General features: G+C 43.7%; 2 protein-coding genes across 7 annotated transcripts in view; one reads left to right on the top strand and one right to left on the bottom strand.

Annotated features, from left to right (window-relative positions):
- Positions 1-26,957, top strand: slc39a10 (solute carrier family 39 member 10). 6 transcript variants are annotated; one of them, XM_053439757.1, is made up of 12 exons: positions 1-160; positions 6,637-6,791; positions 8,826-8,906; positions 11,977-13,272; positions 13,450-13,627; positions 19,647-19,822; positions 20,944-21,108; positions 21,218-21,326; positions 21,404-21,712; positions 22,311-22,391; positions 24,207-24,397; positions 24,690-26,957. In XM_053439757.1, exons 2-12 carry the CDS (start codon positions 6,690-6,692, stop codon positions 24,843-24,845), a joined length of 2,844 nt encoding a protein of 947 aa, XP_053295732.1. In that variant the 5' UTR covers positions 1-160; positions 6,637-6,689; the 3' UTR covers positions 24,846-26,957. The 6 variants fall into 6 exon arrangements, with proteins under 6 accessions (XP_053295732.1, XP_053295734.1, XP_053295736.1 ...); XM_053439758.1 differs by lacking the exon at positions 1-160 and adding an exon at positions 3,757-4,178; XM_053439762.1 differs by lacking the exon at positions 1-160 and adding an exon at positions 9,173-9,465 and having other exon boundaries at positions 6,737-6,791.
- dnah7 (dynein, axonemal, heavy chain 7) overlaps positions 26,650-27,738 on the bottom strand; it is a 64,329-nt gene continuing 63,240 nt past the window's right edge. Inside the window, exon 66 of the mRNA XM_053439195.1 lies at positions 26,650-27,695. Within this exon, the coding sequence (XP_053295170.1) occupies positions 27,489-27,695 (207 nt within the window). The 3' untranslated portion in view covers positions 26,650-27,488. The remainder of the gene's footprint in view (positions 27,696-27,738) is intronic.

Genomic DNA, 27,738 nt, shown 5'->3' with positions numbered 1-27,738 from the left:
CACGTAGCGCAGACCGCCGCTCCGCCCCTGTCTGAGCGCTACGGAAACTTCGCAGGGGGCGTTGGTGAATGACTAGAGCCTCGTGCGTTGGCGTAAATCACACTGCATCTTTTTTTTTTGGTACCGAGCGGAGAGGAGATGCACACGGCACTCGAGTGAGGTAACTATATAAAAAAAAACCGTTCGGTTTCATTCACTCCCACAACATGGACCCGGGCGGCGTCTCACCGCGACGTGTCGGTGTCCGCGGCAGAGGACGCTGCCCGCGGCTTGTCAGACACAATATGACAGCGTTGCTCTTTGTTGGCGGAAGAAGCTAATTCCCTATTGAGTCGCGCTAGCTGAGCGCTAGCCGGGCTGGGGTTGTTGCCGTTCGTTAGCAGGCTAGCAAGTTAGCCTGTGGGAGAGAGGGGCGACACGGACCGAATCAAACTGGGGAGTGGGTGGGGATGTACTAAGTTTTGAACGGTCGTGTCGGTGCGGATCCCCCCAGTACTTTGCTCGTGGACACCGGGGCACCGTGACACCCCGACACGTGTGATGAGCACCGGGTTGTGTCACGATGAGCGGCGGCGGAGGGCTCGCGCGCTGTTGCGTTAGGTGCCCACCACGTGCTGCCTTCTCCTGCGTTAATCAGCAACGAGGCGATCTGTGCTCGTGTTCTCTACCACACCCCCCCACCTGATGATCAATACGCCCTGTTCACACACTAGTGTAGTTACGTCAGGACAACCGGTTGACTGGTGATGAGCATCATGATGAGCTGTTGGCGCTGCAATACAAGCATCTCCATGCAGGCCAACGAGTCATCCTCATAAAATGTGCATTAATCTGATTTTTAGATTGTTTAATGTTACTTTCATAAACCAGTACACTTAACTTCCTTCCCCGGGACGTCTCCTCATACTCTCCTCCATGTGTTTGTCTGGGAACTGATGGTGTCAGGCTGTGGAGAAATGAGGTGCAGGTGCAACACGTTCACATACGTGGGATCGTTTATAAGTGGGACTTATAAACGATGTTAGGTTGGGTGTTTCTCTTCTTCCTCTTGACAATACTCTAGGGATTCTCTATGGGAGTCAGGTGAGTTGTCTGACCAGTCAAGCACAGTAATAATACACAGTGCCAAAACTACTACCAACTAGTTTGTTGACAATGATATTACTGTGCTTTTTAATTATTATTAATATTTAAAACACATTTCAGATGAATCTGAAATATATTAAACTAACTTTTGGGAATATATTGCATAAACAAAGCCAACTTTTACATTATATTTGTATTTTCTTAGATGCACCTGAATACCATCAGGTGCAACTAGTTATGACAGAGTTCATCAAAAACACTGGTTAACAGGTTAAAAATACAATTGATCTAAAATGATTAAATAAAGCAGTCTTTGATTTGTTGGGTGGGCCAGTGCTAGTTTTCAGAGGGACACCCTGCTTACCTGTCCCTCTTCATAAACCTAACTACACAGGACAAACAAATGTTACACCTTCAGGATTAGTGGGATGGGCCTGAAAGATCAGATTCAGTGTTTACATCTAAAAATCTACAGAAAATTAAAATGCATTTATGTCATCTATGCCAAGTCGATGAGAAATGCGAGTCTTCTATTCTGCTGAACAATACACAAGTTGTGTTTGGAGGATTGTGGGGATCTTTTTACATAATGTGTTCGGACATTCCGGTGCGTTAAGCTGCATCACCAGACTTTGTTTACGTCTGCGACATACAGTATACCTTATTACTTTATGATTGCCATAAACAGCTTGAAAGCATAGCCAAAACATTTTGTAGAGACCTCCATTGTGTCATTGTGCACTTTCAATTGATTTCAGTGCTAAATAAGTAAGCGTTGGCTTTGTGGTGTGGGAAACACATCGATAGTTCATAAGATGTGTACAGTTGTTTGTGGGAGTTGCAGGGAGGGGCTAGAACACTTGCTGTGTTTAAATTTCAGCTTTGCTCGCTCAACATCTAAAGTCGGCATGTCATGTATGTGGACACAACCCGTAGGCTTGTGTATGCAACTGTTTACATAAGGCGATGTTGCTTATTGGAATTATAGCAGGACATAAAGTTAGCAAACAGGATTACGATGGTCATATCCTGGCCTGGAGGCTCTTGTTGTATCTGGACAGAAGGTGGAGGTTTTTTGAATTATGTGTTGTATTGGGTCTATCGTGGACATTATACACAACCACATTGGTGCTAAAATAGAATGACCTCCCAAACACTGATGTGGTGACACAAACTCTAGATTACCTGTCTTGTAGGGCTCAATATTATTCACAGCCTCTATGTTTATGAATATGCCACTTTTTTATGTAAGATCCGTCTTGTATTATAATTTGCTTAAATTACCTGTGGCAATTTGTGTACTGATATGAATGTGTAACCTCTAATTTGAATCTTACGATGTTGCTAAAAAGCTGCAGAGCCTCTCCTCCGAGTGGGAGTGATTCAGGCCAAAATTATTTCTTGCATTTAAAAATCAGTTCTAAAGTAGAGATGCACTTCATCTTTCTTTAAAGAGTAAACATGTATTCTATTGGAGGTTTGTAATAATTAAAAAAATATATAAATAAACACTTTTAACTGCACAGTACAAACACTCAGTGAAGGCCACAGTAGCATCGAGCTGCAAATTTTGTATATGAATACTGTAAACCTACACCAGGCTGATGTGTTTGATTTAGTGCTAACTAGGTCCACAATCTCCTCCATGAACACTGTTCCCACACTGCAGCTTTTCATGCTGACATGGCATTTTGAACAGTAACACAAGGCTGTCCTTCCCACATTTATGTTTCATATCGACCATTATCTGATTTCACGTGATCCTGGGAAGGTCCAGTTTCCCCAGTGGTGAAGTTGTTGTTTTTTCCGACGTCTGTGTGTTAATGTACTTTGAACGTGGAAAAATACATGGATGCAGTACACAAAATGTGATTTACAGTAAACAACTCGATGCCCCTTTCCAATATTTTCAAACTACATACAAAGAAATGTGATGGACATAAATAAGTTAAAACGAATGCACGTTAATGATCAAACAAACTCCGTACTGGAGCTACATTAGAGGCTCATTGATTGTAAAATCATACTATTTGGTTTATGAGTGATAATGTCGGTAGCTGGTTCTCCAAAATCCTCGCAGACTTAAAGATTTGGTGTTGTGGTGTTCACATGTTTTTTTTTAAATTGGGGAACTAACTTTTCTAATTATTGCAATAAGGCAAAAATTCACACTGTTGTTCAAAACCTCAACCACTGTTGTGTTATATGAGAATAATTGTTTAAACTGTGGTTCAGTAACTCGCTTGAGCGCTTGAACCTTTCTTGTCTTGAGGAGAAACTAGCGAAAGCAGCAGTTTGCTTAAGAGCAAAGTTGAGACATGTTATTGTGGTTGAGATCAGTATTTCTAAAGCCAACCGTTCTTTCTACTTTCAAATTGCTGCAGCTGTATCACTGTGACTGTGAACATCTGATGTCACACACAGCTGCTAATACCCCTTAACTCACCACTAGCCCAATGATGTTATCTAACCTACTCCTGCTCCCTTGAATAAACTCACCATTTATTTATTTTTTATAAAAAACAAATATTGGGTAAATTAAAGAGGAACAAGTTGGATCACTGCTTTTCATACTTTCTATAGCAGACAACAGCTTTTTTGCTCAAATATATTCCCAGAGTATATATTTATTTATGTCAGGTTAAGTCTGCAAATTAAAATTTTACTATAAGCTTAAGAGTTGGTGTTTTTTATTTTTAAAGGACATTCCACTGTTTTAAAGAATAAGGACATTAGGGAGAACAAGGGGGTTGGTATTGGTACAGTTTTACTCAGATGTACATCAAGGCAAAATTACTAAAATGAGAAGAATGTCCCACCAATAGTTCTCATGTAGCCACACACACCCACACCATGAGAAGCTGGTCAGGTGGATGATCTTAGACACAGCTCCCTGACTGCTTAACATGCAGGGACACACACACACACACAGATTCCCTCCCTGTAACCCCCCCTCCACCCTGTACAAATTAGTTAAGTCACTGGGCTCAAAAAATCCTCAAAACAGTCAACCTGTTCCTTCTGTCAGTGCTGCCGTGAGCACTTTGAATTGGCGTGATCTCCTGCTCTTTTGTAGCCTGTGTCTGTCTGAGGTAAGCTTCATCCTTTTTTCCGAGGTGTCATCTGTGTGACATGTTGCCCAGTGTCATACTGATTGTTCTGTTTACGTGTCTGGGTCATGTTTGGCCTTGCGGTCCTACACTGTTTTTTGCGCGATGATGAACTTGCTTCCAGGCCACAGAGCATCAGTCATGCACCTGCGTCCCACCGTAGCCATCGCTTGCTGTTTTGTGATGCAGCTCCAGAGGAACTGGGCACTATATTATATTTGGCATCTTCCATCAGCAACATTGAATAAATGATTGCGTGGCTTCAACCTACAAAAACCTGAACTTGTTACGTTTGCTTCTCTTGTTGTATACAGGGCTTTTTGACTGTGTTAGACGATAAGGGAAGTTGCAGCCTGTGTACGTTGGATTTATTTGCACCTGCATGTGTCATGGTATCCCATTTCTTAATTTATCACAGAGGGGTGCAGGGTGTTTGTGGTGTCAGCCTTGTTTCCTCTGTAAGTTAGTTTTACTCACACAGCGCACTTAAGACAGCCTCATGGACATTAACGTCTATCTGGGGAAGCTGGACATATGCATGACCCACAGAGATTGCTTAGACATTTCCTGGTCATTAATCTGTTCTCTAATTCGGTCAATGACAAGTGTGTTGGAGCTGTTGATATTGAAACACATGTCTTCACCTACCCCCCGAGTTTAGTGTTAGTTTAATAACGGCTGGTGAACTGGTTAAAGATAACGATGTTCAACGTTAGTGGGGATATGCTGTGTTCTTGAGTCAGGAGATTTGTCGGAGAGCTGTAATGACAAATTGCACAGAATAGCTGCTTGTGACCTGTCAAAATCATTACCTTTATTACTGTGGTGTTATTTTTCCTCTGAGTGTTTTGCAGCAGTAGCAGTTAATTGTCTGTGTTGTGACAAAAGCCCAATGCCTCCAAACACACAGCAATTACTTGCCTGTGTGTCTTGTGGAGAGTCTAAGCTGGAATGATTTCATATTTCCGTCAGTGCTGTAACGTCTCGAATAAGTGCTTATAAGAATAAGTGATGGGTTAGATGAATACAGTTCACAGGCTGTTATCACGTGCGACTTGAACTCATTCACGTCACTTCTGCCAAACTTTCCTGAGTCTAATGAGCAGATTATTGTCCTCCAAACTTTCGTTGCCATCTGCTGTTAGTTGGGTCCATGTGGCGACTGACATCTGCACTGTCTCGTGCCTCAGGCCTTACTAAGAAAACCCCCACTCTGACATGTTTTTATTTCTCCATCTCAAGACCAAAATTGCTTTCTGACGCCGCCCTTACTGCAAACTCTTGGTTCTGTATCTCCCTGGCTTTAAGGGTATGGATCAAAAAGTGGAAGCTTAATACTATGTGATGTAGCCAGCACAGGTCCTGGGAAACTGCCTTTTCTTTTGAAGATTTGTTTCAAGAGCTTATCATATTATGACGCTAAGGAAACCACTTACAAATTTCTATCTTGTCTTTTAAGTTTTGATAAAATACTTGTAGCGGGGGGGGCAACTGTCCAAGTTTACATGATTTCCCCCCCTGGAAACCCTATCTCTCAATGTTAAAGAAAATTACAACAAATTGTGGGATCCACCCGTTTCGGAAGATCCACTAAAATTTTCAAAGGTTTCTACCTTGGGCCATGTCTCATTCTTCTACCAAATTCCTTGGTAATCCGTCAAGTAGTTTTTGTGTACTGCTGGTCACTAAAAAACGAAGAACTGCGTTAATGTGTTGCACACACATGCGTACAAAAGTCACTCTAACGCGCGACAGATTCCATGTGAAAGGTGCGCAGGATAAAGATTGAAAGATAACTTCTTGTGTGAGAGACAGAACTGCATTGATGCCACAACTGCAGCTGAAACTATGCGTCTGACTGTGTGCGTGGACAGCAAAAACATTGTGGACCACAGTGCTAGCACGAAGTAGCTCAAGGTAGCGCAGGCCCTTTGTAACATGACGAAGTAAACAATCATGTAGCGCTGCAAATCGCACTGCACACACCAAGTTAGAGATCTCTTATGAGAAGTGTGAAAGAGTTTTTTGGTTCATTATGAATCTGTGGCAGGACGAATATGATCGGCTGCCACAGGCTAGATAATGATTAATGGAAAACACTTTTTATCATTCATCTTTCATTGCTCCATCCCTTTGGTCATTTTTCCAATGTAGACTGTAGCACACGATTCAAATGAAACTTAATATGTTCTCTTGCAGCCATTGCCTCTTTATTGAATGAGTTTGAACCCAGAGATACATTTTTGCAAAAATCTAATTCAAGGCTGAGAATGCATTGTACGTTCTTTTATAAGAAACAGTAATATCGGATCAGAATCAGAGGCAAAAACAAAACACCTAAATTATGTATGCCCTACTTGTTTTGTAACTGTAAACAGTCCTTTCTTGAATACCAGAATAGATGTGTTGTTGCTTCATTGCTCTCTCCGTTTCCTTGCAGACACTGGCTTGATACAGAGATAAGGTGGATGAGTGTGGTCGTGTGAGAATCATATGAAGCGGCTTAAGGTCAAGACATTTTTTCCCCCTCTGAGAAATAACAAGATTCCTGCCGTCATCAACAACATGGGAAAAGACAGGGAAAATATTTTTGAGGTGAGAAACTATCTATTGAAACAGGTTTCAGAATTAGCAGAAATGTGATTTTTGTATTAATTTTTCCAGCTGGTTGACTTAATTACATAAAGCATTCATGGTCATGTGCTAGATTTAGCTGGAGACTTTCAGATAAGTAATCCTTAAAAAGGTCATTAAAAATTCGGTTTATTTATCTTATCAATGTGGGCTTTTTAATGTGCGTCTGATCAAAAGTAGTTATTACAACACTTTTTCGAGCAGTTTTATTTGAAGATTTGTAGTGTGGCCACAGGGTAGCTCAAAACCACAACCGCATTTGTTTCAGTGCACCAGTGTCCCTGCAGACTTACATAAAACAGGATATTTTGTAAAGGACATCAATGGGGAAATAAAGGAATAAGCCTCACACGCTAGGATTTATGCAGAAACATTTCCCACAAGAAAGACTTTTCCTCACTCCATCACAGTATCACACATACATTTACATCCTAACCATGTGTGAAATATTCAAAACAACCTTAAGTGATCAAGGTCACATCTCAAGGTTTCAAGCTGAAATATTCAAGAGAGGAGAATAGGCATGTTCGTGTGCTAAGACAAACTTATCTAATGACTCGATGAGCAGCTCTGGCAGCTCAGGTTCATTCATTGTAAGTTGGTATCGCAGCGCTGGAAGATGACAACACAAAACCTCAGAAGAGGGTTAAAACAGTCCTGCTGGGACAATATGTTACTATTGAATTTTGTCATCAGTATCGTATTATTAACTGCACCAACTCCGGCTCTATAGTTTTCCTCTAGCTCTTGATAAAAACCTCCTGATTGATTTACACTGACGGCATTTTAACTGGGAGTAACTGACTGGTTCACAACAAACGCTGTCATGAATGACAGACCCCTAGTGGCAGACAATTACACACTGAGCTTTAAAGTGATAGGTCCAGACTTCTAAAGTACATGAAAGTGTTGAGTTAAATTATTTGGGCCGTTTTCGTTTCTGTTTTAAACTTGTATATAGACGTCATGCAGATGAGTAATCACTGCTCAGCAGGGGTTCCCCTCAGTGTATGAAGGTGAACAGCTCAGCCTAAAATAAAGACTGACCCTCAGGGCTTCACCACCTATGCAGACCAATTTCAAGGGAGAAACCCTGCACAGTATGAGCTCATGAATGAATTAAACAGCAACACGCTTTGATGTAGTTCTAGTGATTAATCTGACAAATTCTTCTTTGAAATAGTACCAGACATCTTTATATCTGCACGTTTCAGGCTCTGGGCTGGTGTTCCAGCAGCAGCAGCATCAATATGGAACATCCAGGCTACCATCCATACTACTACGTTTTCGTTCAGGAACAGTGTTTTTTTTAATCTAAAAAGCGTATTCGAACTAAAACAGTCTGGTGTTAATCCGTGTTCAAACTAAGTACCAATAAGTTTCTTTGTATCCTACGTTGCGGAATTTATTTATTGATTATCCATGTTTCGTTCTACACTGGTAGCCAAGGATTATGCTGGTTGCTTTCTTTCTGAAGGGGGTCATGTGATAAATCATCAAAGGCTCTGTCGTGACCGAAAAGATCCAATCAGCTAGCGGGTGTGAATGTCTCTGTTAGTGTTTCCAAACAAACACAGCCCTGGAGTGTTCAAACAGAAATGTAGGGTTAAGTAGAATAATTCAGAATTAAGACGCCAGATGAAATATCCTCAAAAACCTTAATTTAACAGGCAGAAGTCAATCATTGGCCAGTGATAAGCTTTAGGCCGGCTCATTCAGGTTGACTCCTGTCATTTGAATAGATTTTTTCAGGAGAAAACTTGAAACTACTCGCCTGTCAGTGGAAGTTTTGGAAAGTTCTGTAGACAGCACTAATATTTGCACTATATTGCTGTGAAACCTAATTTCATGTACCTTCCATGTTGACAAAGAAATTGTCACGTCTCTTATGTCTTGTGACAAAATTTACTAAACGTTTGTCTTGTCAATAAAGTAATGTAGCCTGAAGTGTATGGATGGAGCTGAATTTCACTTCTCTTCAATATTTGTTCATAGTGCATGTCTCAGAAGAGTTGGAAAACTCCCACACACAGTAGCACCAGAACTGGAAGGCCAGGCAGGAGGAAAAGTGTTCCGGTGAGTTAGTACATTAATGTACTTCCGACTATCACGTTAGGATTCTCTATTTTCCTGGTGTTGAGACAAATTGTATTTACACTTTACACAATTCAGGCTAAATCAGCCTAATTTGCCATTTTCTTCATTCAAAATAAACAAGTTCAACAACACATCTTAAATTAATACTCAGAGAAAAATAAAATTGGCTTTGCTTATAATGAATATGCACTGCTTACTTTTTAGATTGCTGTTTGTGTAACACACATTATACTCTTGCACTGTAGGGAGATTCTCATGTTTCCCTCAAAGGCCCAGCCGGCACTGCAAGAGATTCCAATCAGGAAAACACAGTGAGCTCTGTTGCCGATCAGAGGGTGTGCTCTTAAAAATAGGTCCCGGCTTTGCACCAACCTATCTGCTGGGAGGTTCATAGGTCACTGCTGCCTCATGTTTATAAACACTGTCTTGCCGACAGCCGTGAAGTCAGCTTGAAACCACACTTAACGTCTGCAGTGTAGAGTCACAACTCCTCGGCTAATCTTAATTTCACACATCGCTCATTGAGGATCACACCGTGGTAAGTAGGCTGATTCACTTTCTGAATTTTCAATGAGAATGAAGGCATCGTTAATGAGCAAGTTCTTTTTATTGTGCTATTTAGGGCCTTTTGAAAATGTTGCATTGCACTGCATGGTTTATCACCTGGATGACTCATTGTGAGAGTACCCTTTTGGATCTGGCTTTCTTATTTTTTTTTATATAATTTTCATAGAAATTTAAGCAACACCGATATTTATTGTCTGGATTTGGACTTTGACAAAAAGTGTGTGCTAAAATGTTGACAATAAACTCTTTAACTAAAGCGCTTTATTTTGTTCTATGGGGAGAAGGAACTCTAACAAGCTTATAGCCGTTGAATCATAAGCCATCAATGTTGAAGGGCCATTGTTTAAGGCTCTAGGAAATCAACGAGGGCTTTGTCTTAGCTATTTCTATAAGTTGCATAAAACAGTATAACTTTGATTTCGTCAGAGAGGGCATGTGTGTTGTAACTTTGTTTATTACCTACAAGCCTCTTGTCGAATATTATTTAGGTAATCTCGGCTTTATTTTGAGTTTCCTTTCCTCTCAAGTTTTAGTTTTCATTGTTCTTGTTGGTATTGGAACAGAATTGGCTGTGGTTGTTTTTTTTGTCTTCTTTACTGACACACAACCCTACAGTGTAGAGTCCGTTGTTAGCAGCCTCGACAGCTCTGAGGAGGATCACCCTCTTCATTTCTAACATCTCATCTTGTATTTGTGGACTGCACTCAACACAAATCTATTCCCCCATGTTGAGCATGCTTTAAATCCAGCAAAACTTTGCTAACAAGCTGGCTGCCAATGACCGAGACCTGTGTGTGTGTGTGTGTGTGTGTGTGTGTGTGTCTGTGTGTGTGGTCCCTGCTGTGCATCATCCCACCATTATCCAGTAGCATTCTTCCTCTGATCCATCTTCACTCCTCCTTATCCCCGCCCCTTATACATCAGCTGCCCAGGAGCTTCACAAGAGACCTTATGAGCATCATTTGACTTCGATGGTATTGCTGCTTCAGGCCTTTTTCTCAGAGTGCAGGGAAAACAAGCGGTTTGTTGAACAATCCTCACTGGAGCGTTTTTCTATTATTCTCAGCTAAAGGTAGCAGCTTCGGTGGTTTTAATGTTTTCTTTATACGTGCTGTGTGCTCGTTGATTATCCTAATTCTCCCTGTGTTTCTTCATAATTAACTCCTGCTCATGCTTTTCACACTGAGGTGTCAGTGTGTCAATGCATCATTGATTAACACTGATTAGTCTTTTTTCGGGCCGATGTTGATCATTGAGTTAATAACATCAGGATTGATTAAGGGGATATCAGTGGTTCCTGTTTATGATCTTTGCTTCAGATAAAGTTCACTTAAAAGCTACTTCTCGCCTCTTTTACCCATTGTTGGACTTTAAATGATTAACTTGTTGAAAAGGTGACTGTGTGAGTATGAACTGTAGGATCACAAGTATCATGGAAACATTTGAATATGCATTAATAAGTTAGTTTAAACATGAATTTATTGATCTATTACTATAACTAAATTACAACTTGATTTGTTTTTTAAATGGGCATTAAAAAGTACATATCAATCCATCAATAAATAGTTTGAATTAAAAAGGGGGGTTACAAAAACACAACTGTCCTTTAATACATCAGAGTTTATTCAGGCATTAAAAAGGACAGTCACTCAAGATGTGAGGTAGGTGGGGTTCTTAAAGCACTCAAAGACTTTAGAGGAAGATGTCATTGAGATGATTTAATCATTGTTAATATTTTTGTTAAATCTGTCGTTCAACCAAAAAAGAGAAAATTAACTAAATGAGTTTTGTTTATACATAAAAGCGTAATTTTCTGATTTTATGCACAACAGTAAATCGTTGGCTCTCTATGAGGGTTTTTCCTGTCTTCTTTCCTTTTCTTTGTCTTTCAGAGCAGGGCTTATTGATGTCACGTTCAAGTTTTATAATGCTTTCACTCTAAACTGTGTGCTTGCTTATTGTTAGATAGCAGCCTGATATTTTGTTGCTTAGACAGATTTCCATGCGTTTCAGCTTCGGCTCATGAAGCGTCTCTGTCTTGTCATTTTGCAACAATCTGATCATGAAAACAAAGTCCTGCTCTCAAACTGAAAGACCATACTCTTGTATTAAGATAAGAAAACCCGACATAAAAACTATTCTCATTTCCTGCTTGTCTATTTGACAGGCCGAAAAACAATTCTATAAAAGCTTGTTTGTACTTTTAAGGAATTTCTAAATTATATTTTCTGTAAACGTCACATGATGAGGTCAGCAGTGCCACATGGAGTCTGTGGGAAAAACAGTTTGCCTGATGTGTACTTGATTGATGCTTAATCTATCTGTAACACCACATTTATTACTATTTATATATTGTGATATTGGTTGCTCTCTACACTTGATCAGAGCATTACCAGTCCTTGTCGCCCCACCAAGTTTCTTTACTTTTAATTATCACTTATGTGGTAGATAATAGTTTTCTGTCTCTGTACTGTTTTCACAGGGGACCAGAAGTGAGGGGACAATGCGAGTCCACGTGCACACCAAGTTCTGTTTCCTGTGTGTGCTCACCTTCCTCTTCCATCAGTGCAACCACTGCCACGGAGAAGGCCACAGCCATCAGCACAGTGAACATCCCCAAGACGGCCATGACCACGTCCACAGCGACCTGCAGATATCTGAGGCTCCATACACGAGCGGATCCACTGTGTCACCAGAGTCCAAGAGTCCCCGAGGGGACACTCTAGAGGAAGAGCAGCGCTTCTACATCCAGCAGCTGTTCAACCGCTACGGCCAGAAGGACCGGCTAGATTTCAAGGGATTTCAGAGTCTGCTCTTTAGCCTGGGTTTGGGTGAAGTGAAGGTGGTAGGTGCGGATCACGAGGAACTGGGTCATGACCATGTAGCCCACCTTGACTTGGTGGATATACAAGAGGGGCTTCACACACATTCACCCAAGGAAGACCATGGTCATGGTCACGGGCACGGGCATGGTCATCAACACCACAAGCCCGGCCCAGACCGTCTGCACAAGGCAGAGGCTACCACAGAGTGCAGCCAGCAGACCACTACTGCCAGTCCAGCTGCTGGTGCACCTACAGGGCATGACCATAAACATGAGCATGGCCACAATCATAGACATGATGCAGAACATAATCATAATCACAGCAAGGTAAAGGATAGTGACCATAAACATTCTGATGGACATGTGCAGGACACACATGATCATGATCATGAAAACAACCATGATCAGGTGTCACATGACAAACAGCACAAACATGAGCAGGTACAGGTGCAGTCGAACCCCAAGGAGATAACTTCTCAACCTCATAGTGATCATGACCACGGTGATCATGACCACGGTGATCATGACCACAGTACACATGACCATGGTACACATGAACATGACCACGGTACACATGACCATGGTACACATGAACATGACCATGGTGATCATGCCCATCCAGCACAGACTGGCACAGAAGGTCCTGTCATCGACCAGGAGCAGGTACCCACTGTCCCCTCAGGGCCGTCCCCAATCCTTCAGGAGACCTCTCCTGCCCCAATAGAAAGCAAGACCAAGAAGCCCAGAAATCCAGCGCGGGTCAAAGGACAGCGTGGGCGAAACAAAACCTCTTCTCCCATATCTCCATCTGAGGACCATGACCACAAACATGGACACGGACACAGTCATTCTCATAAACATAGGAGAGAAGCCCCAGGAGGGCCCGCCACCGCCACTCTGCCAGCCCCCATCCTGCCTGGGCATTCAGCTGGATTTTTACATCAGCATGAGGAGGTAGGAATACTGTAAACCTTCAGTCCTCCATTGTGTGCGACTTGTTTTTTCTGTGTCTATGCACAAATTAATAACAAAATCCAAAACTGTGTCTTTAAAGCACAAAGTCTTTCCCAGTTTTGTATTATTCCAGTAATTACAGTCATTGTTGTTCTTACCCACCGTTTCCTTCTCCAGTGTTTGAACCTGACGGAGCTCCTCACCTACTATGGCCTGAATCCCGAATCACTAATCTCCCCCAGCCAGTTCACCTACCTGTGTCCTGCCCTGCTCTATCAGATTGATAGCCGCGTTTGTATCCGCCATTACCACCAGATGGATGTCGAGCAGGAAGCCTTGGAGAACGTCAGTACTGGTAAGAGCCGAGTATTTTATCGTTCCTGTCTCTTCTGACTGAACAGACGTTTTGTAGAAACAGACAAACAATAAGCGCACGTGTAAACACTGTTAAGAGCCCAGTCTGAAGCCGTCGAGACCTCATGAAGGGCTAAGACCCAAATCAGGCTATAGCCAACAGACAGATAAAACACATTCACTGTCTGTAAGGTTGTTGTTCTGGGTGCGCTTTTGTATTTCTGTGAGGATGTTCTACTTGGAGAATATGAAGGACAGAAAAAAAAGCAACACATATCCTCATTGTGCATGTGTGCGACAAAGAAGGGGCCTGCAGCTTTCTAACTGCACCAAACTAATGTCCAAGCATAATAACATCTTTGTGCTTTAAAAACACTCACGGGTCATCTTGGGTAATATTTGTTGTCCATGATGTTTGTGCCTGTTTATGTTTTGTAATACAGAGATCTCATTGTTTAGTCTTATGACATCGATTTTTGGGGGGGATTGGTAAAATGGATCTGTCCCTCATCTCAAGAAATTAGTCCAAGCAACAACATATCTAAGCCCAAGTGAAACGAAAGTCTTCATGAGCGGGTAACCACAGGGACTTCACCATAAAACCGTTGTGGTGTTGTGATACAGTGATGTTATCAGGGTGTGTAACCTGGAGGTCCTTTAGGGAGGAGAAGCAGACCTGCACAATTGAAGGTTTATTTGGACTAATCAAGCCAGATTTTATAGCGATGACAATAATGGAGGTGAATCAAAGACTGTGACCATCCTCCCCGGGTAATTCTCAGTGTTGTTGTCTCCATCTTTTCTCATTTCATTTCATTTTCACTACATTTTGGTGCAGTTAGAAAGACAGTCCCTCTGTGGGTGAGGATTACTTCTCTCCCCCCATTTTCTATTATCCAGAGCGGCAGTGAATTCTCAGAGAATCATTTTAACACTGATATAAGTTACAAAAATAAGTTGATTAAAAGTCCACTGATACAAATGACAGCTAGTTTCTGTCTAGTCCCCAGCATTATGTATTTCAACACCATTATCAGTTATTTCACTTTTATTTATAGATGAAGAAAGAATCCTTTCTGATGCTGATGTGAGACTGGAGGCTTGAATAATTTTCAGTCTGAGAATTGGTTACTTGGGGAAATGGTTGATGCTAAGTCCAAGGGTTAGTGGAGGTCAGGTGTCATGGCTGGCCGAATACTGCTCTCAGATTGGATGTTGAAGATGTAACAAAAAGGTGGGCAAGGCAGGTTACAGTCAGGTTGAGGAAAACCTGCAAAACAGTTGAATGGTATTTAGTCTGGAGTGAACGGATGGAGCTGCCAACCAGTGGAATGAAGAGCTGGTGTTTTAATACTGTAGCTGCTTGTTGAGTCTGAGTTGATCAGCAGTTGTCAGTAGCAGGGATCTGGAAGGCCTCACAAAGTGCACCCACAACCCAGGGGTAGAAAGTCCGCAGAAATTCCGGAGGCCCTCCCTCAGACATTCGTGTTCACACATACGGCTCCTGCTGAGAAACTGTGGAGGATTTCCAGAGTTCAGTCTGAAAGAAGCAAGACACAGACGAAGACACCTGGGCACAAACAGGAAACATGAGGGAACAAGGAGATGCATTAAATGTTTACAGACACAAAACTATAAGCACGGCCTTATAACTTGTTACAAACGGTGCTCATTCATCTTGATAACACTTAATCAGAGTAAGCAACCGCACTACAGAAATATCTCAGTCACAGTCACGTTTCTTTCAACCCACAAAGGTTTCTCAAAACCCACATCTGGTTTTTCAGGAAAATTCAGCTTTGTACATATCCTCCATCGAAAGTAGCCAGTCTTCCAAAGGAGTGGTCTGTGACTAAGTGACTTACCCATACACACATTGATCTACAGAGTGGATCACTCTTTTGCTCATCCACGTTTTCTGTGTGATCTTCAAGGTTAACTGCAGTTAAATGCATTCAGCTTGAATAAAAACCAGCATGGCTCTCGGCTCTGGTCATATAATGAGCATTATGCATATAGCTACTGGCCAACTCAGCAGGAGATGAGCCCGGCAGGGAGCAGTGTGGTCAAGTCAGCCTGGCTGAGCCGCACTAGTGTGCATGTGTTGTGGGTCACCCATGAGGAGTGAGAGGTGTCTGTCATGTAATAGACACTGAATAAGAACCATTCCCTCTATCAATCATTCACCCTCTATGACAATATGTGCCCTTGTTGTGTTATCCAGCAGTGAGCAAGTTGCTCTATCATGTGCAAACCATTTTGGAAATTGGAAAAAAACTTTTTCAGAGATCACCTATGTTGTGGAAACAGACCCCCCCCCATGATCTCTTTTCCTCTGTGTTGGCTCTGCACATCTCTGACTCCCAGAGAAAACCCAGACATGAACTGTAAGCTGTAAAGAAGGAAGGTCAGTGTTAAAGGCTGCTCTGGGACCTCACAGGGTTTGCAGGTTTATGAGAGTGCAAATTATAAAATCACAGTGTTTTAAAGTTAATGAGCTACAGGTCATGAAATAAAGTTCGCAAAGGCCATAAAAACTCGCTACAAATCAAATCAGCTCACACAACCATAGAGCAGGCTGGGAATCTTGGGGGCCTGCAGGATTTGAGTGTTATGGTTCTGTGTGTAAACCATTCCACACCTGCAGTGAAAATTCATTGAGAACCTGTGTCATAATCAATCTGAACGTGCTGCACTTGCTGCATTGTTAAATCGTTATTACACCTGCAGTGTAATGGATTTTAGTTTTCATTTAAGTTATGCAAAGTGGAGCTGTCACTGTAAACAATGGACAACATGGCAGGTGTGGGGTCATGAGATTTTCTGCACAACCTGAATAAAGTTTTAGTAGAAGAAGAATGGACTTTTCTGTTTAAGACATAAAAATTATCCTCGCTGCAAATATGTGTAGTTTTGCACTTGGGTTGGAATCGCCCTGTCAGAGCAGGAGGGGCCGAAGTCCAACTGTGAGATAGGAAGAATTCCCCAAATGAAGGCCCTGTTAAAAGATTAATTATTGAACACACACGACCCCCAGGAGACACCTGCATCGAACCTACGCTGAAAGCAGTCATAAAAATGGTAATGACCACGAGGAAGACAGCACGCACAAGTCAAAAGGGCAGGAATGACTCCTCATTAGTGGATAACTAAAGGCGCTGGATTCTCTGCACTGGTGCACCAAGACTCTACCACAGACGCTGCCACACGCGGCTGAGCTGCCTCTCGTTTAACTCCTGCCGGCATTGATGTGGGAGCTCGGAATATTTGCAGTTGTTTTCCTTCTGGACCCCACACCCCTCTCTTCTTTTACGCTGTGCCAATTAGGAGAGCCTATAAGCGACACCCGGGGACCTTCTTTATTTTTTTTTGCTGTGGCTCAAAGGAAATGCGTAATTGGAGAGACGACACAGACCAGCGGATCTTCTTCTCCACTCTTCTGTTCCCTGATCACTGCATTCTATATCTGCGCCACAACCCCCTGCCCACCTTCCCACACACACACACACACACACACACAAAAGCGTGACTGCATAAAGGTAATGAGACAGAGCAGTAGATGAGCTGCGCCGCTGTGAAGGACCTGATGTACTGTCTGTCTGATGGAGTCGCCTCTCAGGGTTAGACAGTGTTCCGCTTGATGCAACAAATAGGAAAAAGCAGTCGGCTGTTGCATCTTTACTTTTGTACGGTGCACTGAAAATGATTGTAACGGTAAAAGGAGAAAATGAAAGTTGTTACTTCAAACTGTGATGAGGAAATGAATTTGGCTCGTCCACTTTGCCCTTCGTCATGATGACTCTCTCACCAGAACACAGGCACGCAATCAACTTGCACTTAACAGACTCCTGGAGTTTTTCACGTAAAACCTTTTTAATTTTACAGCAAAGGTTCTATTCTACAGAGATTCAACACTCTTTACTCTGTTAAACCACCACCAGGATTAAACATGTATTAGTAGTAATTCAAACGCACAGAACAAGGTTTACACATAGTAAATCTTACATAGTTATATAATAATGGATGGATGTGAATGAAACTGTGTTTTTCAAACTTGAGAAACGACCTGACACACATAAAGCTCTCAAACAGCCCCTGCTTGGATTTGTTCTGCAGGAGGGTGCTCCCACCTGGTTCGCTGAGTAATAAACAATGGGCCATGTGAACGATGTCCGTGATGTTCAAATGTTGTGCCATATGGTTTAAATTCCCATAGTTCATCAGGTTCAAATCCGGCTCTGTACTCTTTGTTTACTGCACAGTGATAGGGTGGGGTGGGAAGGGCCTTAAAGATGGAATCGCCCCAACAGCAACTACATGAAGCACTTGAAGAAAACATAGAGAAAAGGCCTGGATAAATTAGAAGAAATACACAAACTTAAAACATGTATCGACTCCTGATTTCCGATTCCGGTTCCGGGGATCAAGCCTCCCAAAAGCTTCATACAAGCGATTGTGTAATCAGTGCTTAAATCTCCTAATTTTAAACATTTCCCCAGGACCAGGAGGAACTCCAACCTCCTGCTTCCTGACTGCTGAGACTGTTTTCTGTGTTGTGGTTTTAAAGCCTACAGCTGGGTTATGGGACAGAAACAGCTTGATGCAGTCTCTAAAGGCCGCTCTGTCAGCCAGGAGACAGATCATCTCTTCACAAGCGACACCACCTGGGGTGGATGTGTGTCTGCCAATGTCTTTTTTTATTGTTATTAGGTATTATTCCCTCTGGCTAAGTGTTAGCTCTTGTCATTTTGTTTATGTGAAGCTCTGTTTGTGCTAAGTAGTTCATTATGTCGACAAGTTGGGGAAATAATACTAAAAAATATTCAATCAATGCCCTTAACCTTCTACTCGAGTGATTAAAAACTACAAAAAAACTTTTAATAGGGATAAAAAACATAGAAAGGTCAAAGAGAGCAGCTTCTGCAGGATCCATCTCTCAGGACAGATACAAGTGCACTAGATGTCTCATGTAAAAGAGCATATCAACAAAATAACAATATTTATGTCCATAGAAAAATACATAAATGGGGGGGGGGGGTGTATCAAAGTTTAAAGTATTTATACAAAAGGAGAGACTGACAGAGATGAAGGTAGCGTCACCAACAACTGAAATGATAGAGGTATTGCTAGTAATAGTGGAATATATCTAATTGATTTAGTTGTATAATCCAGGATCAGCTGCAAAGTCACAGCCTGGATCTTCAACAATAGAACACATGGTCTCTGGTTATGTCTCTGGTGAGATATTCCAAACCCTCTTTAACTGCTACATCTGTGAGGATCAAATGTTTGACTCTGTGTTATATTTACAGAGTTGTGACATGCTCCAGAAACAGAAGTCAATTGCCTGTAAGATGTGAATTACATGCACGCTGTGTTTCAGTCAGTAGGTGTCTCACAGTCGAGCTGAATGTCAGCGGTGAAGGACCCGGCGTCACTTCAGCAAACACACCAGCAGCTCTGCTGTAACATTGAATTTCATACTACATTAAGCATTTTGTCCTCTGTGACGAAAGGATCCGAAACTTTCTTCTTGTCTGGCTCTGTTTTGAAACGCGTCGCGGGCCTGACAGTCGAACTGACAGTTTAAATGATAGTGTACCTCTCTGATTTCTTCTCTTCTGCTTCACGTCTTGTGTCTGCAGCCTTGAATGAAAAATGAGACGAGTGGGATTCTGCTGAAATGTCACTTTGTGTCTCTTCCTGTCTGCGTCATGTGTCATCACAAGGACACACAGATGCATTGTTTTCTTCACGTGTGAACAGTAAAGCTGAGTTTAGCAAGCAGCGGAACGATCAAGCTGCGGCTGTTGGTGTCGTCTTTATTCTAAACAGTGAAGTTTCTGACTCAAACAGTTAGAGTATTTGATTAAATCAGGACTTTTATGATCTCAAGGTTGAGAACTTACACAATTATAGAGAAACCCAACAGTTCCAGCAACGAGCAAATACTTTGGAGACTGTGAAGACATAAAAACACCCTGTAACTCCCCCTTCTTTATCCTTTGTTCTTTCCCCAGTGATGGTCTGGGTCTGGGGCTTTGTGTCCATCACCATCATCAGCCTGCTGTCTCTGCTGGGCGTGGTGCTCGTGCCCATCATAGACCAAGGCTGCTTCAAGTTCCTGCTCACCTTCCTGGTGGCGCTGGCAGTGGGAACGCTCAGTGGCGACGCTCTGCTTCACCTGCTCCCCCATGTGAGTTCAGCCACAACACAACTTTGTACACAATAGATACAAAAGTGGAATAGTTATCAGTTAATAGAATTCAGGAATCGTCCGAAGAAATAAAGCTTTTTCTTTCAAGTTTAAAAGCACTGAATGTCACATCTTATATTTCAGCGACTATCAGCCATCGCCTGCTTCACCCCCCCCCCCCCCCCCCCCCCCTGCGTATTACACGCTGTCATTCTGTGTTCTTTCTCTCAGGGGTAAGAGGCATCAGGAATTTGATCTGTCTGAGTAGAGAGATAGAATCTTTGTCCTGCTTCGGCTTCCAAAAGCATCGTTCAACAGAAAAAGACAAATAGATTTTTTCTTTGAAAGAACCAGACGTCCTCCTGATAAAGGTGGTGTTGTCAAAGCTGTGTTTCTAGGTTTGAAGACGGCCTCCACTCGAGGCAGTTTAATCCTTAGGTTTTATTTTCAGAAATCTCTAAATTGAATCCATCTGAGAAAAAGCCTCGTAGAGAACAGAAAAGTGTCGAGTGGATGATACATGTTCCTTGTGTACACATGTTAAACACTTTGGCACTAGTTAGTTGTCTGATGCAAAACTTTTTTGAGACATGATATAAACAAATCCAAAAAGTGCTGTCGCAGAGATAATTCCCTACATTTCATGACTTCAAATTTTACATTGTACATTCCTGATATTTAGAATTATTCATAATCCCCCCCCCTCTCAGAGGATATCTGGTCCATCCTGAAAGTGCCAACAGGACTAAAAGCATCATGGGCACCGCAGTTCAGAAAACTGCCTTTGGTCAAATTGCTTTCTCGATTAACGATTGGGGAAGAACACTCCTCTGAACATTAGACACTCTGAAGTTCTACCGTGTTTGAAACCAGCCTCAAGCTTTGGCAGCACAAAGGAATTCCGGGTGTGTATCATACTGATTTTATTAGCCTCACACTGATGGACTTCAATGTGTAGTGTAGTGTATTTGATGTCCTGTGGTTCATGGACAACAGAAGCAACTAGCTAACTCTGGTACAATTACTTTGAGTTGTGCACTCTCCTCATTAAAACTGAAATAAAATGATATTCAAGTTTTCTGTCTTATAGTCGTCTGTGTTCCCTGCTCCTCTGTCTTCAGTCTCAAGGGCAACACAACCACAGCGAGCCTCGGACCAGCGACAAGACGGACATGCTCACAGAATTCGATGGAGTGTGGAAGGGGCTGACCGCGCTGGCCGGCATCTACCTCCTCTTCATCATCGAGCACTGCCTCGGCATGTTCAAGGTCTACAAAGACCAACGGGTAAGATGAGCGTGACCCTGCTGCAGACAACAGACCAGGCTGAGCCTCGCAGTTAGTTTCACATACCACTGGAGCTGATGGATCATGAAATGTGTATCTGTGCTCACAGAGCTTGAAGAAGTCAAGCGAGGAGGGAAAGATTGGCAGGAAGCTGTCGGACCACAAGCTGAACCGACGCTCGGATGCAGAGTGGCTGCACCTGAAGCCGCTCAGCGAAGGTGAGAAGAGTTTAATCATTTAGTCTCGACTGCTTCATCCTCTGTGGCTGTAACTGGAACATGTCTCCTGTCTCCAGACCCGGACAGCACGGCCGTGTCCTGTGACAACGGATACAACGACACACAGCTCACAGAGTTCCAACCCCCCGACTCCCCCACTAACAAGACGCCGCTGGCCCCCGCACTCCCCCAGCAGGACGAGCCGTCCCCCGCCAAGGAGGACGCTCCTAAGACCAAGCAGCACAGTCACAGACACGGCCACGGCCACTCTCACGGGGGGAACTGCCACTCGGACCAGGAGATGAAGGACGCTGGGATAGCCAGCATCGCCTGGATGGTCATAATGGGCGATGGCATGCATAACTTCAGTGATGGCCTGGCAATAGGTAATTTAGGAGTTTGTATCTTATCTCCATGAACTTATCTTCTAGTTTATAGTCTTCTGTCTTGCTGAGAAGATTGATACGGCTCTCGTTTTTCTTTGTAAAGCCTAGTTCACACTAGATGATTTTCAGCCTGATTTGCCAGTTGCAGACGAGATACACAAGTCCCAGACCAAAGTAGGACGTGTTGAAGCTGGTAAAGGTTCCTGTAGTGGAGAGGTGGCCCCTGGTTTTTCTACACTGCACATGTCTGTAATCGGACAGGGTAACAAACTCTGACCTGTTTCACATCTTCCAGCCTGAAGAGGCAGGAGAGTGGGAGGATCAGTCCAACTGTGTTTTGTTATTGTACTTTGTGGACCAGTTGGGGGTTTCTCCATGGGATAGATCAAGTAGTGTGTAACCCTACCAGCTACTGCAAGTCTACCAATCACAACACAACACATTGTGTAGACACTACTCAATCCTGATATCATTTGAACTCAGCTTTTAACATGTAGCTACAGCTAGCAGACAGTTAGCCTAGCTCATGATAGGGGCTGAAAAGGTGGGGTTACAAATCTGTAGTGATTCTTTTAACACCTTCTCTTTGTGTCTTCAGGTGCAGCGTTCAGTGCAAACCTGACCGGAGGCATCAGCACATCAGTGGCGGTTTTCTGTCATGAATTACCTCATGAACTTGGTGAGTGGAGCAAAACAAGTCATTTAGTCAGAACACGCTGCACCCGTCATCTATCATCATCTATCCAACAAGAACCAAGCTGTTGTGCAAAGGCTGCTCAGTGACTCGCCTGATAACGTTCATCGATGTCTAAATACCAGCTTCCCCAAAACTGCTCTTCTTACATCTCATCAGAAACTTGTATCAGTCAGTGTCACGTGATCTTCTGTCCCCTGAGACTCTGTCAATAGTCCTCACTCTTCTCTTGTCCCTGGAATGATGTACTACTGCTTTGCCAGATTAATGGCTTTCGTCTGACAGCAGCGAAATGGCCTGTCAGTGTGTCGGCTCACCTGGCTCCTTCTGTTCAATACGGTCAGAGCGGACCACTGCACGCTCCTGTTTGGTCCAGTTTGGTTTCCAGCTTCTCGGCCTGTGTTTACAGTCTGAGGAGGAGGTGGTGAGTTCGTGCTGAAACAGACATCGGGGCCATCCATTGCACATCAGCTCTAATGATCTGCCCCGTCATGTCGCGGGTTCCAGACCTCATTTGTGTTCCTGATGCATAGAGAAGTGTGGATTAGGGCCCAGTGTGAGCCGGTGAATCACAGCCTACGTGTGCCTGCTGCTCTCTCTGGTGATGACGACCCGCGTCACGGGAAACTTGGGTTTTTCCTGGTTCGGCAAAAACCTGCTTCAAAGTCTCTTTAGTTTCGATGAGTTTTTAATCAGCTCTGAGCTTTGATTTAAACATTTTTGTCCTTTACCATCCTTTATACTCCAGTGTCCTCGACTTTCCAGATGATTAACCGCAGCACGATTCCCGTCACAGGCGGCAAATGCGAAGATTTACAAGATCTGCCCCTTTTCTTACTCCCTCTGTGTAATTTCACACTTCCTGTTGATTCGGCGCCCGTTTGTGAGGAGCGCTTGTTGTCATGCGTTCACCCCCGTCGGGCCGCCTGTCAGCAGTTTGACAAGTGCACCTCTCGTCTCCTCCTGAGCACAAAAGCCGTCCCCCGACTGGCAGCTGGATGGCAGAGCTGATGATCATGAGGCTTCTTTAACCACCCGGAGTGAAGCTAATTGGCAGTGATGTGTGTGTTAATTGCGGTAGATGAGGCGGTGGCAGGTGTGTCTGAAGGAGGGGAGCCGGGGGGGCAGGGAAACGTCACAGTGAGTTGAAGAGGGGGAGAGGATGGAAAAGCAGGAGCACTGAAGTGGGATGTGTGCGGGCTGTCTCTCCTTAACTTCGCCCTCTTCTTTCTGCAGCTTTGATTGATGGATGAGAGCGCAGCCGTAATATATTCATTGTGGTAATTAGCGAGGAAAAGAGGCCGCTTGTTACACGGTGCAGGAAATGTAGGCCACCCCCTTCTCAGTATTCATCCTTCTTCCCAAATCCAGGGCGTTTCCGCTGAGACTTGGGCCTCTTCCCGCATTTGGCCCGGCAATGATTGAAGAGGGTGGAGAGGCTTCGGCGTGCATATGTAATCATAAGTGCATCAGGGGGGAGTTAAAGACATATTTCTTCTAAAGAGCAGCTCCTGGGCTGTGTGTGTTTTATATCTCCACCTACTTGAAGACAGACGCGTGGAGGAGAGTTTGTTTTGAGCAGGTTGGCCTCATCACGTGCGACAGCCTCAGCAAAGTGCACGTCACCGCGCAGCTTTACACTTCGGCTTAAAGATCTCGTAAAAAAACATTAATAAAAAAACACAAAAGCTGGAGACATGACTGACGATGTCAAAATAAGACGAAAGCAGGGATATTGCTGTAATGGTGTTTCAATGTGTGTGTGTGTCTGTGTGTGTGTCTGTGTGTCCTGGCTGACAGGTGACTTTGCCGTGTTGCTGAAAGCCGGGATGTCGGTGAAGCAGGCCATCTTCTACAATCTGCTGTCCGCCCTCATGGCCTACTTCGGCATGATGATCGGCACCGTCGTGGGCCAGTACACACACAATGTCACCAACTGGATCTTCGCCATCACAGCCGGCATGTTCCTTTACGTGGCTCTGGTGGATATGGTAAGTTGACAATCAGCATAATACCATCTCTGATGCTAAATCTAAGGCTACAGCCATACCACTACGTCTTGGTTCGAATTGGGGGATTTTAAAATACGTATATCACATGACAACTCACGTACACTGGGCCTGCAGCCTCAGAGGTTTCAAACTAAACTGGACTAAACTCAGGAAGTGCTGACACCACCTGTATCAGTATTAGAGTGGACGCGTGTTCAAACCAATAGGTAGTAGTGTGGCTGTAGCCGAAGCTTGTCTCTGATACCAACCACTAACACTGTCTCTCTCCCAGCTGCCAGAAATGCTCCACGGGGACAGTGAGGAACACAAGCGCTGCCAGATGGGACACTTCGTGCTGCAGAACCTGGGCATGCTGACCGGGTTCGGCATCATGCTGCTCATCGCCATCTTCGAAGACCAAATCGTTTTTGATTTTGGCTTCTTGTAGAGTAGAGGGGGAGGGGAGGGGGGGGGGGGCTGGAGGTTTCACCGTCGCCCCTCTTGGCCTTCACGTGCTTTGTCTGCATCGTAGCTGCCCAGTCTTGCATGCAGCTTGAGTCTCGTTCATGGACCGTGCTTCCATTCCAGCGGTAGTTCACGCACATCTCATGACTCTGCTTAGTGATGTTTACATTCTGCTCCACCGTCACTGTCAGCTCCAATCCATCTGCTCCCCGTGCAGCACAAGAAAAACAAGGACCAGATGAAAGAAGAGCGAAGCTGCACTCCGACCAGGAAACTCAATCTTTAACATTAATCTGATCCAGGTGGTGCAGGTCCCGTGCTCCCTCGGAGACGCTGCTGTCACGGGTCGGCAGCTCGCCGCCGCTCCATCATCACCTGCTGCTTGTTGTGGTCGTCTCTTTGCATCCTGTGCTGTGTCCCATGTCCTCATTCATCTGTGGTGTGTGTCCCTCTCATCACTACCAACTGTTGATGGCATCACGCCACGTGCCAAGCCCCGGCCACTGGAGCAGCGCAGCTTCTCGTGCCACAACATCGTGAACAAACCCTTCAGCTCGGTGTTTCCATTAAGCTGCAGCATCAACATCGAGAAGTGTTCGTCTGAATGACCCGACAGGCTCAGTGTTACTCTCTCTCCTCCAACTTTCTCGGTGTTTTCTTTTGAATAATGTTTAATTGTCGAATTAGATATTTTTGGGATTAATAAACCTTTTTGTTGAACTAACAGCTGCCAAAGCTTTTTATAAATTAGTCTTTACAGATATCAGTGCTTTAGTTTTGACAATCCGTAGCCAGAGGAGACATATCATTGTTAGAACTTTATATTTTATCTTTTTCTACAAGAATCAGCTGATTCAGAATGTGAATCCTCGTTCTGTTCATCGGATAGTGTCGTCGTTTACTTGATTTACTTGAGGCGACTTGTTCTGTCTGAGGCGACCGACACTTACCCACCGCGGGAGGTGGACTTGATGACGTACTGTAATCACACAGGGTCTTTTATCACATCAGTGGCTGAGCAGCTAAAAGCAAAAGTAACGTTCCGGCTCAAAGCTTTGAAAGTTTCCTTCAGTGTCGTGACAATCGGAGACGGAGCGGGAAAGAGAACAGCCGCCAGGTCACAGTGGAACCGACGAGCGTTTCCTGCACTTGTGTCAAACCACAGGAGAAAAGATTATTATTATTATTATTATTATTATTATTTGTATGATCATTCCTCGTGAATACATTAAAGTGCCAAACTGGACCACGTGTGGGATTTCAGTGGCCTGTGTTTGACGTTGCCCCCCCCCTCCTCCTTTCCATGCTTCCCCATTTCACATTCCATTGGTTGCTCTAGTGGCTCACATGCTAGGCTAGCTAGCCTAGCTCCAGCTTTTTGCCGGAGCACACAGATAACGTGTGTGCGTCTTTACATTTACACTGTCACTGTGTGACATCCATCACCTGCGTCTTTAACTGGCTGTCGATCGTCGGCCACGTTGTCATCGCTCCGACGGAATCGAACACGAATCCGAGTCAAACGGTACAGACAACTTTTTATTTTTCATTCTTTGTCCTGCAAAGTTGTCAACACACTTTGTGCTACTTTTTTTTAACTGAATGTGTGTGTGTGAAGATCACAAAGCGAGGTCTTGGGTGAAGTGGAGCGAGTGTTCGGAGCCATTTTGTTTCGCTTAAAGCAAATAAGGTGAAGATAAATCACGTGTCGTCATCCTCCTCTGAATCTTCTGCGTCTTTTACTGTTTCATCTTCATATTTAAGTTAAGTGCTTTTTTTAAAACAGGACCTGAATGTAATTTGAAACCAGTTCATGATTTGCTCTGTTCACATCAGTCATTTCCTAACGTGAATCCAAACTGTCCTGTCATGTGAGCCATCAGACTCGATGCCCCAAATATGAAGTGTCTTCACTGTTTATTGGACTAGAACTTGTCCATTAAATGAAAGTCTCAGCTTGTTTTATTTCTTTTTTGCTCTGTTGCTTGTATTTTGTTTAGTATTGTGGATATAAGATGTAAAATGTGACGCCCGTGCTGTTTGCCTGTCTGTACATTCTCCCCCATCACAGAAAGAAATTAAACTCTGAAAAGATCCTTGTTTCCTGATGTCTGATTGTTCCAGTGTAACGTTACAGAGACAAACCAAGCCGGTCAGTAGATACACAGTAGACACGTTTACGACAGATCGACACAGATATTGCGATATTACCCTGATTAAGTCTGAATGTGACGCTGCCATGTAAACTTTCTGAGTCATAGACTGTTTCTAAATGTTGGATGACCCGTCTCCACTTCGTCACACTATCCAGAGAAGTACTGATCAGGGGTGGAGCTGCTGTAGCGAGGATGTTTCATCACATTTTTAAAGCTTCAAATAACTCAAAACCAAAATTAGCCCTTGAACATCCATGTGATTAAAAACTACTTAAAATGACAAACTATCCTTGATCAAAACTACTGAGTTTAGTACTATACATGTATTATTCTACAAAGTACTTCATAATAAAGTGCTGGCAGTACCAGACCTGGTGACCTAATGATTATGAGCCTGTCTGGCATTTGAATTCTTCTACTTGAAACTATGGAAGATGTGGGGACGTGAACAAAGTGTGACACCAAACGCTCTAGGAGCTGAGCTGGCAGAGCAGCGCCACCCCTCGTCGGATCCAGTGCTCGGCCGGCACGCTGGAGTTCAGCGTCATGGAGATGACGTAGTTGGTGGAGTGGCCCGTGGTGGACAGCGTGCCGCGCCGCTCGCTGGTCTTGTAGACGGGCGCCACATAACACATCCTCTGGGGGACGTCCTGTCGCTTAATGGGCTTCAACCACATCTGAAAGAGAGAGAGAGAGAGGGGCGGTCATGAGGTGACAGGG

The sequence above is a fragment of the Pleuronectes platessa genome, chromosome 14, assembly GCF_947347685.1.
Source record: "Pleuronectes platessa chromosome 14, fPlePla1.1, whole genome shotgun sequence".
Classification (NCBI taxonomy): Eukaryota; Metazoa; Chordata; class Actinopteri; order Pleuronectiformes; family Pleuronectidae; genus Pleuronectes; species Pleuronectes platessa.
Note: the sequence above shows the minus strand (reverse complement) of the source record. Positions and strands in the feature narration are given on the sequence as shown.